General features: G+C 41.7%; 1 protein-coding gene across 1 annotated transcript in view; it reads right to left on the reverse strand.

Annotated features, from left to right (window-relative positions):
• The window catches only part of PAXIP1 (PAX interacting (with transcription-activation domain) protein 1), a 78,241-nt gene that overhangs the window by 66,410 nt on the left and 703 nt on the right, over nt 1-11,128 (reverse strand). Inside the window, exons 2-3 of the mRNA XM_006887682.1 lie at nt 10,869-10,997; nt 6,610-6,744 (exon numbers count right to left, since the gene is read on the reverse strand). Of these exons, the coding sequence (XP_006887744.1) occupies nt 6,610-6,744; nt 10,869-10,997 (264 nt within the window). The remainder of the gene's footprint in view (nt 1-6,609; nt 6,745-10,868; nt 10,998-11,128) is intronic.

Below are 11,128 nucleotides of genomic sequence, written 5' to 3' on the forward strand. Positions count from 1 at the left end.
GGAACTATCCAACCCAAAGGCAAATAATAATATAAAAATAAACTCACTACTAACAGTCAACCTCATTAACATTCTCAATGTAGAATTCCCAAAGGCTACTGAGAAAACCATTTTTCTAAAAATTATTTTTAAAACTCTGGTAACTAAAAGAAACTGATTTTGAAAAATATAGAACTTAAATGTGTAAAGTCCATCATTTTCTGTAAAGATGAATAAATTGCACTTTTGCATAAACTCAATGTCATCAGCTTGGTTCCCCGAGAGCTACCTCTCATGAGGTTTCTATGGAGACTGCTCATCTTTCTCCCAGAGCCACTGGTGAGAAGAACCATGACTCAGTATGGTCTAAACCACTAGTGGTCTCTTGCTGTTATGTGCCTTCAAGCTGTCTGCAACTCACAGCGACCATATGTACAACAGCCCTAAACCCTGCTTTATCCTTTTCCAATCTTATTGTCTCTGACACACCTACCCTCATTATCCCAGTCACTGAATCAATCCATCTCATCAAGGGTCCTCCTCCCTTGTGCTGTCCCTCCCGATCTCACCTTGTAACATGTCCAAAATATGTCAGACAAAGTTTCAGAATCCTTGACTCCAAGGAGCAGCCTGATTTAACCCTCTCCAGGATGAGCCTGTTCATGCTCTTAGCAGTCCATGATATATTCAATACTCTTCTCCAGCACCCACAACTCAAAGGCATCAACTATTCCTCTATCATCCCTAGTCACTGTCCAGCTCTTTGATGTATAGTAAGTAATTGCAAAGACTATGGCCTGCATCAGGTGCACCTCAGTTTCCAGACTGACATCACTGCTCTTCAGTATTCTGGTGAGGTCTCTGACATAACACTTTTCCAATGCAATACATCTTTTAATTTCCTAGCTGCTGGTGCCAAGAGTGTTGACTGTGTAGCCAAGCAAACTAAAGCTATTTATAATCTTAATCTTTTCACCATCCACCACAATGCTGCCAATCAGCCCAGTGGTGAGAACTTTTGTTTTCTGGATATAGAGCTTCAATCCATACTGAAGTCCTTGACCTGGCAGCAAGCACTTTAGGTCTTCCTCAGTTTCATCAAGCAGGGTTATGTCATCTGTTTGTTCTCTTAGTAGCCCATGGTATATTCAGTACACTTCTCCAGCACCACAGCTCAAAGGCATCAATTCTCCTATGTATACTCACTGTACAACTTCCTCATGTATATCATGTGTTCCCTTAGTCCATAAAAATCCCTCATATATAAAAACAGTCACATTTTAGATCAAGGCAAAGGCCAAGGGATATAGACATACCTCTACAGAACCAGGCCTCACCTTTAGTTCTTAGCAGAAACATCCAAACTGTGGTAAGCCAATTAAGTTCAGACAAAATTAAGGTTTAACTCTTATGGTAATCAACAAATGTTAGGTGAGTTCTGAAAAACTGTTTATAATACAATACCCTACTCATTGTGAGACTGGCTCAGGAGAGGGCAGGTTTCAGAGCCACTGTACATAGGGTCGCTATGAATCGCAGATGACCCGACAACACATTCCACCACCACCACCATTCAATGAACAATACAGGTGCTATCACATATTAAAAGCAGACTGAGAAGAGGAATTATTTACAGATCAAATAGTATGTCAGGAGAGGGCAGGTTTCAGAGCCACTGTACATAGGGTCGCTATGAATCGCAGATGACCCGACAACACATTCCACCACCACCACCATTCAATGAACAATACAGGTGCTATCACATATTAAAAGCAGACTGAGAGGAGGAATTATTTACAGATCAAATAGTATGTCTAAAATCTTATTTTAAAATACTGTTGTCAAAACAAGGGGAAAGTAGGATATTAGACTATAAAGGCAAAATGTTGCTAACTACAGGAGTTCTGTTGTTGGTACGCAGTACTGTTAGGTTAGCTCTGATTTACAGCAGTCCTGTGTATAACAGAACTGTGTCATTGCTCTTGCTAGGTCACTGTCTTTGTCACTGACTCACTATCAAGCACGTTCTTCTCCGAGGCTGGTCCTTCCTAATAACACACACAAATTACATAAGGGAAAGCTTCACCACTCTCACTATTAAGGAATATTCTGGCTGTATTTCTTCCTCTAAGATTTGTTTTTTCTTCTGGTTGTTGTTATGTACTGTCAAATCAACTGCAACTCAAAGCGACCCTAGGAACAACATCTCTGAATCCTGCCCTATCTTGAGCCAATCTCACTGTCTCTGACATACCTGTCCCTATTGCTCCAATCATTGTGTCAATCCATCTTGTTGGTCCCTCCTCGCAACATGTCCAAGGTCTATGAGACAAAACCTCAAAACACTTGCCACAAGAGAGCAACTTAGTTCCACCCTTTCTAGGACAAACCTGTTTGCTCTCTTGGCAGTTCATGGTATGTTTAATACTCTTCTTCAGAACCACAAAGTAAAGACATAGATTCTTCTTCTATAATCTTTAATCATTTTCCAGGTCTCTGATATATAGTAAGTAAATGCGAAGATCATGGCCTGGATCAGCTGCATCTTAGTCTCTATATTGGCACTGTTGCTTTTTAGTACTCTGGAAAGGTCCCTATAAGATTTTCTTAATGCAATACTACATTTGATTACCTGACTGTGGATGCTAAGAATGTTGATTGTGGACCCAAGCAAGCTGAAACTCTTAACAATCTCAATTTCTTCTCCACCTATCATGGTGCTGCCAATTGGCCCAGTGGTGAGAATCTTTGTTTGCTTGATGGTGAGCTGCAATCTATATTGAACAATATAGTTCTTGAGCTTCTGCAGCAAGTACTTCAGGTCCTCCTCAGTTCTGGCAATCAAGGCTGTGTCATCTGTATAAACTCAGATTGCTGATGAGCCATCATCCAATTCTGATGCCACATTCCTCCTCATAAAGCCCAGCTTCCCAGATGATCTGTTCTGCATAAGGATAGAAAAGGAATGGGGAAAGTACGCAGCCCTGATGCACTCCTTTCCTAATTTTGAACCATGCAAATTCTGAACCTTGCTCTGTTCCGATGACTGCTTACTGGTTCAAGTACAGTTTTCACATAAGCATAACCAAGTGTTCTGTTTGACAACATCAAAATATGTCTTTGATCTTTCTTATTCATTGCCCAACTTTTTATTTCCCCCCCAACTTTTGCATGCATATGAGGCAAATGAAAATACTGTGGCTTCAATCAGGAATATCTTCTTCTTAAAACTGACTTTTAAGGAGGGTTTTTTGCAGTAGATTTGTCCAATGTGGTATGTCATTTGATTTCTTGACTGCTGCTTCCCTGGGTTCAAGCGAAATCTTTTACAATTTCAATCCTTTCTCTGTTTATCATAATGTTGGTTACCAGTCCGGTTATAAGGATTTTTTGTTTTCTTTATATTGAGGTATGGTGGCACAGTCTATACAGAGTTGTGCGACTAACCCAAAGGTTAGGCCACTCTGATGGTTTGAAACCACCAACAGCTCTGAGGGAGAAAGATATGCAGTCTCCCCCTGTGTAGTTTATGGCCTCTGAAAATCCACTGGCAGGCCAGCTAAGAGTAGTGCTAACTCCATGGCCGTGAGTGAGCATTACACTGAGGTGCACTCAGTACTGAAGGCTGTCGTCTTTGATGCTCATCAGTAAGTGCTTCAAGCTTCAAGTTCTCTCTGCTTTCAGTAAGCTGGTCTGAAGGTTGTTAATGAGTCTTCCTTCAATCTTGATGCCTCATTTTTCTTCATAGAGACGAACTGGCTGGTTTATTTGTTCAGTATACAGACTGAAAACAAAACTAGTAAGACTATAAAGTATAAAAATAAGACTATAAACTAACTGCTGTGAAGGTTGAAATTACTGACCCTCTAGTAGGTTTTGTTGTTGTTGTGTACTGAACAAAGAGCTTGCTCCATCTTCCTCCCTAGGAGTCACTGGTGGATCTGAACCACCAGGACACCACCTCTGGGGTAGCAACATAATTCTATAAACTATGCCACCATAGCTCCTTATCTGTCCAGCACACTGACCAAGTAAATATTGTGAAAAGAGACAACCCTGATGCACACTTCCCTGACTCCAAGCCATGCAACATCCTCTTTATTTTGTTCAAACAGCTGCCCGGATAGACAGTAGGTATTTTTATGAAGTTTACTACACATTGATATTTCTGTAAGAGGAATGTGTATGTGCAGGTATGTGCTGCTTAGCATCCATGATAGTCTGTGAAATAGGAAGTGTGATGTGAGGTTGTGTAAAACCCGTAACCTCTAGAAAAGAGAAGCATGCAAGATGGTCACCAGTCAGCTAGGCCAGATCTGTGTGCTGATGCTGTGTCAGGGACTGTGCAAAAATTTTGGCTCCACCACTGCTAGTCACTATCCTGGTTTTAAGTGCTGTGCTGAGTGAGCCCCACCCTCCACCTGTACTCAAAGTGGTAGGCAGGCCCACCTTGCCTCTTCAGTACTCCTTAATAGGTTTTAAACTCTCCCAGCCTCAACAGTCCCTTTTCCACTTCTTTCCTAGCCTAATGGTTCTCCTCCTAAGTAAGAGCACTGACAGGAGGTACCCAGCTTCCAGGGAGAAATCACAAGTTGGTCATCAAGCAAAGGGCCCTGAGATGTGTAGCAGCTCTGGTGGTGGGTGCATGCTCCCTGTTCAAAGTAAGTGCAGCCGGACAGGAAGATGTGGATGGGCATCAGGACCTTCCATGCCAAGCTGGGGTGGACTCAGGGCCTGGAGAGTTAGTGACAAACAGAATAGATTCCTGGGCTTAACAAAATATTCCCACTATATCAAGTTTTCTGACGGGGATCTCCAAACTCAACCTTAAGGGATCATGGATGTTACATGCAGTTAGAAGCTGCCTGAATGGATGTTAAGTGACACACACCTGTATTGTGGACAATTAAATACTATTTTATAGTTCAGAACTTAACTAAAAATTGTTCACTATTTTGAAATGTGACCTCACAGCTGCTAACTGCACTGGTGAGACACTGAGGATGTGCCTCCATCTGCAGCAGTCACATTCACAGCCATCCTTTCTATAGCAGCAGCTGGCCTTTAATGGAGTTACGGTCACATATTTACTCATTGAAACAAATAACCAATCCTTTACTTCTTTACATTTCATTCTGTTTACAATTTTACACACACTTTCTCTCTCTCTCTCACTCCTTATTTAGCCATCAATGCACAAGAGTTGGACAGTAAATGTTTTATTGTGGTTATAAATGTAAAGTCAGACACTGACATAGTCTGTAAATGATGAATAAGTATGTACATCCACACCAAAGTCAAACCACTGCTGCTGAGTTCATTCTAACGGTAAGCAACCGTAAAGGACAAAGCAGAAACACCTTATCTGGTTTCCAAAGCTGCAATCTTTACAGAAGCAGACTGCTTCACTGTCCCAGAGTAGGTGACTTTTTTTTTTCAATAGTCACTTTACCAGTGGTGGTTTAGAATCAAACTGTATCACTTTTGAGGTCTGTCTGTAAATCCTGCAAAAATGGTAACAGGATAACAGATCAGAAACTCTACTAATGATCAGTCTTCACAAACAGAGGTGCATATAGCTTGAGAATGAGTCATGTTGAAACAAGCATCCTAGTGCACCTCCATCTCTTAAAGAGTTTTACCACCATCCCTTGAGACAGATCCACTTTCAGATTTATTTTTAAAAACCAAGTATCCAAGACTGAAAAGCAGAGCTCAAAAGCCTGAAGATTAGTAAGGTCCATTTCCAGCACTGTCTCTGCCATCAATGTAGCTTAATGGTATACCATCTCTAACTACTGTTACTAGACTACAGTCACTTTCATACTATTATTTTTTCTCATAAGGAAAAGAGTGAAGAAGAAATAAGTAAGGGGAAAAGTGGCATAGAAGGAAGACAATACCAGAGATAAAGGATTCTTTTTAAACAAGATATATGTAAAGGGGATTAAAATCAAAACCAGGGGAGCTCTGGTGGCCTAGTGGCAAGAAACTGCACTGCAATCCCAGAGGCGCACAGTTCAAATCCACCAGATGCTCTGCTGGGAAAGGAGGGACAATCTCCTCCTGTACCAGTCAGATCCGATTTGACGGTACACTCACACACACAAAAGAAAAAAATTTTAAAAAATCAAAACCAAAGGCTCCAAATTACAGAAATAATAAATTTTAAACACTTATTCAAAGCCAACTCAATTATCAGAAAAAAAAGCAGTACAGAAAGGAGATCTACAAAGTCTGAAAAATGTGCCCACCAGTTCACATACCTACTTCCCACAACAAATGTGGATAGGACTATAGATGTCTGGCCAAGCAGAGTGTTACAAATGGTCAGTATGAACCTTATCAGTTCAACATTTTTGGTTATACAACTAATCAATGGGAGAACTAAGCTAAGTAAAAGCTAGACAAAATTTCTTTTACTGTGTAGCTGAATATTAAGGTGATTTGTCACAAAATGTAAAAATAGGTAACTAAGATTTAGAAGGGAGTCCATACTCTGGCAACTGGCCACATAAAGCAGTACTACAGCAAGGACTATGAGAAGAGTTACATAAAAATTTCAGTGTACTTGCTTTCAATATCAATGATGAAAATATACAAAATAAATTAGAATTATTTACTCCTGACCTTTACAACAGGTAAATCAAAGACTTCCCGAGCTTCTCCAACTTCTGGATTGTCCCCATCTTCTGAAATGATGTGTGAAGCTAGTGCATTGTAGGAGACTTCCTTTGCTTTTCCAGCTTTTAGAAGCTGAATAACCTAAAGAAAAAAAAAAATTCAAAGAAATGAAAATAAACAGTATGATTCATTCCTGATTCAGGCAAATAATTATGGTGAACAGGAATTACTTTAATGTAAACATATTTTAGTCCCACAAAGCATTAACAACTGTTCATTCTAAATCACATGTCAATGAAATGTTTGGGGACAGAAAAAATTAACGGTATCTACTAAGAACCAGACCCTAGACAAACGAACTACACAGACAACTGAAATAGCATGTTAGCAGCTATAACTAAGAACGCACAAAATAATTCTGAATCTCAGACTTAAAGTGTTTATAGATCTGTGGTACTACAATCAGAACGTTTTCAGAAGACGTATGTACAGAAGCCTTATAAACTTAAAAACTACCACCAGCAATGAGCATTGGGCTGGCTGCATGACTGGAGACAGGTGGCCAGTTAGGAAGAAATTCGAACAATACAGAAGAGAGGCAGGTAACAGAAGGTCATTAGGGACAGCAAGATGAAGAAAGATGTGAGAGAATATTCAACATTTAGTAACCATAAGAGGTGAAAGCATAAAAGAACAGTAAAAAAATTAAATGCTAAGGGATGCTAAGAGTGCTATCAGGGCAAAGGAAAGAAAGAAGAAATTCAGTTTGGGGCACTCCCGGTGACCTAGTCATAAGCAGCTGCACTGCAATTCCAAAGCATGTAATTTGAATTCACCAGTTGCTCTACAGTAAAAGGATGGGCAATCTCCTCCCATGCAATTTACTGCCTCTGAAAACCTGCTGGAGGGTCAGCTACTGAGTGAGTTCTAACTTAAGAGGACACAACATATTCTTTTGGTGCCATGTATAAAGTCTAGGAAAAGATAGCCCATTACATGTAGGAAGAGACTTGGGTGCGCATCTGATCAGTAATCATCAGTACATATATATAAATAAAGAGATAGATAGATATAAAAGATGGCTAAGATAATGACAGTAAATGAGATTTCCCACAGCATTAAGTGTCTGGGGGCTAAATCCTACCAAAAAAGAATCTTTCAGGGACAGGCAGATGTCAATCAGGAGAAAGTAGTATAAATAAAAGCCAAGGAAAGTACACAGAGTAGTCAACAGTCAAATCCATCAAAGAAGCAAAGTACTATATAAATTAGTGAAGTAATGTATAAAGTATAAAACTAATTTATAACATATAAAAGTGAAGTCATGTATAATGGGTGCACCACATGGTTAACTTTATTCACCAGCTGTACATCTTTTTTATTGACCATAAATATGTAAGAGCTACAAAAATACAACACAAAACCCCAAATCTATCACCACTGAGTTGATTACAATTATAGAGTCAAATCCCTCCACAGGATTTCAAGGCTGTGACCTTTCCGAAACACATCTCCAGGGTTTTCTCCCAAGGTGCTACTACGTGATTTGAACCAGTCTGCAGCTGGCAGTCAAGTGTATATGAAATGAAAGGCAATGGCCACTAGGTATGAATCACAACTTTCTATTCTTGTCTTTAAATGAAACATGTCTCATTTTTGTCTTGACTTCTTCACTTTTCAGCTCACTGTAACCCAGCCTCTTCTATCAATATTCTTCTGAAACTATTAGCTTCCAATGATGTTAAGGACACCAAACCAAAAGCATCTTTTCAATCTCCACACTGATGAACCTCTTTACTAGATTTCAAAGCCTGTCCCTGTTTCCTTTAATGTGGATATACTAACCTGCCCAAAGTATCCCAAATCTGTTAATGCCTCCACTCCTTACCATGAACACTACACATCAACAAAGTATCTTTTATCCTTTTTAATTTTTCCTTAGCTCCAACTGAAAATGAACCTACTGTATTAGAGTTCATTTCAGCTCATGCTGTAAGGTGTCAACTCGGACTCTTAGTGATTCTATCCACAACTCACCAATATCCTGCTACATTCTGTACCTGTCTCACAAATTTCATGATGCTTAAACCCACTGTGGTAGTCTCTGTGTCAATTCATCTCATTGAGTCTTCCTCTCTTTTGATAATCCTCCATTTTCCCCAAACATGATGTCTTCGTCCAAGGATTGGCCCCCTCTGATAACATGTGCTGCCACCATGACCCCACCCCCCACCCCCTGAGATAACGTCTGACCATTCTTGCCTCTAAGGAGCACCCTGCCTGAACTTCCAAGGCTAATACTGCTGCAGTTCTGTGCCGTCTAGGCAGGAACTAACTCATCACTGATCCTCCAGAGTTTTCAGAGGCTGTAAACTGCATGGGAGAAGTCGTCTCTGTCCTGAGGAGCAGCTGGTGGATTTGAACCACCTGCCTTTGGCTTAGCAACACAATCCCTTACTGCTAGGCCACCAGAGATGGGCAGCAACCATAAACATCACCATAAACATTTTAGTGATGTCTTTTCTTAAGCACTCCAGAGGAAAATGTGTTTTCTTACAGCACCCACGTCCTTCCTTACATGATGCGAAGGCAGTGGTGATTCAGTGGAAGAATTCTCCACTCACTTCCATGGATTAGACAATTCCATTCTAGGCAGGTGCACCTCATGTGCAGATATTACCCATCCGTCAGTGGAGGTCTTTATGTTGCTATGTTAAAAAGGTTTCAGTGAAGCTTCCAGATCAAGGTGAGCTAGCCAATGAAGATTCTATGGATCATGAGAGTCTCATGCACAACCGAGGCCTATGTCAGCAAGCTTGCACTGGTACATGTTCATGTGTGCCCCTCCTCCCAACCAGAGACATCCTTGTGGACAGGTGACAAAGCACATCTTGTTCATCGCTACATTAAGCTGGACACATACCCCACACTTAACAAATACTGGATGGTCAGCACATGTTAGCATTCTGAATTCACAGCAAGATTCAGAGAACTGGATGCTGTGGCCCTAAGGTTTACAGAAAATACACTGTTTCAGATCAGTTTGCCAAAGACAGTTTTAAGTACCTGATTTAATTCACAGTTAAGTAAATACTGTTCCAGTACAGCTTGTTCCAGATTTAAAGCAATATTTGGTTCAAGACCCTAGTATGAGTCAAAGCTCCATAGTGAAAGGCAAGAGGAAGGGAGAAAGAGAAAATGGTGGAAAGTAGGAGAAAGGGATATTATCAATATTAGAATGAGCTTTCCTTATTACAGTCCTTTTGATAACTTAGGGCTTAGCACCTATTTAAATGCAAACTCAGGACTCTTCACTGTCAAGTTACAATTTTAAAAGGTCATCCAAGAGAATCTAAATACTAAGACACCAATGTACACATCTTCAGAAAGACAAATTAATCCTTCTTCCACAATTCTTTCTACACAATCCAAATTCAAATTGTTTTTGTTGTTATTCGTGATCTAGCAGAAACTAACTCAGAGCTGAAGACTGCCCATCTTTCTCCTTCGGAGCAGCTACTGGATTCAAACCACGTGCCTTCGAGTTGGCAGCGCAACTCCTTACCACTAGGGCACCAGAGCTCTCTCTTCAATCCTTAGAGGCCTAGATCATTAGGCGTGCAACCTTCTTCTAGTTCAGCACCATTCATAGGACACTCATAGCAATGCAATTCTGTTGTTACACTTCAAAAAGCGAAATACTTTCAAAATTGACAAACATAAACCAATCAACTAAGATTCTTCCCCACCTGGAATAAATAACAACGTCCTGATAATTAAGCAGGTGGATTATTTGGGAAAACCCATAATATTCTTTGCGGGGGGGGGGGCTACAAAGAAACAATGATATCATGATGTTACCAGGTTATCTGTCACATTAATTCACCCAATTAATAAAAGAATACAAAGCCAACCCCCATGACCAAGTAGAAATACTGCTAGTGAATGAAGTGCTTTCCCAACCAGCATAAATTACTGAAGGCAAGCGGGCTGAAACGTCCCCAATCATCTGGCTGACCAAATAGGTGCACAGCTAACTTTTCCTGCATTGCTGCTCGGAAATCGGGTCCCTAAGGGAGATATATCGGCCAACGATCCCGGTTATTATCCTGTCTTTCCATGGACCAACTATTCCGGGAGCCAAGACACCAGGAGGAGGTAGGCTGAAAGGATGCGTCCCTACGCGAATTCCGACCCTAAAACGCGCGGAGAGGTGGAGTCGGCCGAGGCGACGGCCGCAGCGCTCCGCCACGCTAGGGGCTTACCCGCCCGGCAGCAGGACGCCGGGTGCCGCCACTGACCGAGGGCTTGGCGGCGATCGGCCCTGGAGGCGCTAGGCCCGGGCCCCGGCTCGCGAGGGCGACGCGCACCGAGGCACCCGGCCGGGAAGGCGGCTGCGGAGTCAGATGCGGGGCGGTGGCGCACAAGCCCTGGCCGGTGGCCGTGGCTCCCACGCCGCGCCGGCGTCACCGGGCCCCCTCCCGGTCCCCACCTAGCCTCGGCCGTGGCCACGCGCCCCCGCCCC

Source organism: Elephantulus edwardii, unplaced genomic scaffold (genome assembly GCF_000299155.1).
Source record: "Elephantulus edwardii isolate Elephantulus edwardi_28Jun2011 unplaced genomic scaffold, EleEdw1.0 scaffold00060, whole genome shotgun sequence".
Taxonomy (NCBI): domain Eukaryota; kingdom Metazoa; phylum Chordata; class Mammalia; order Macroscelidea; family Macroscelididae; genus Elephantulus; species Elephantulus edwardii.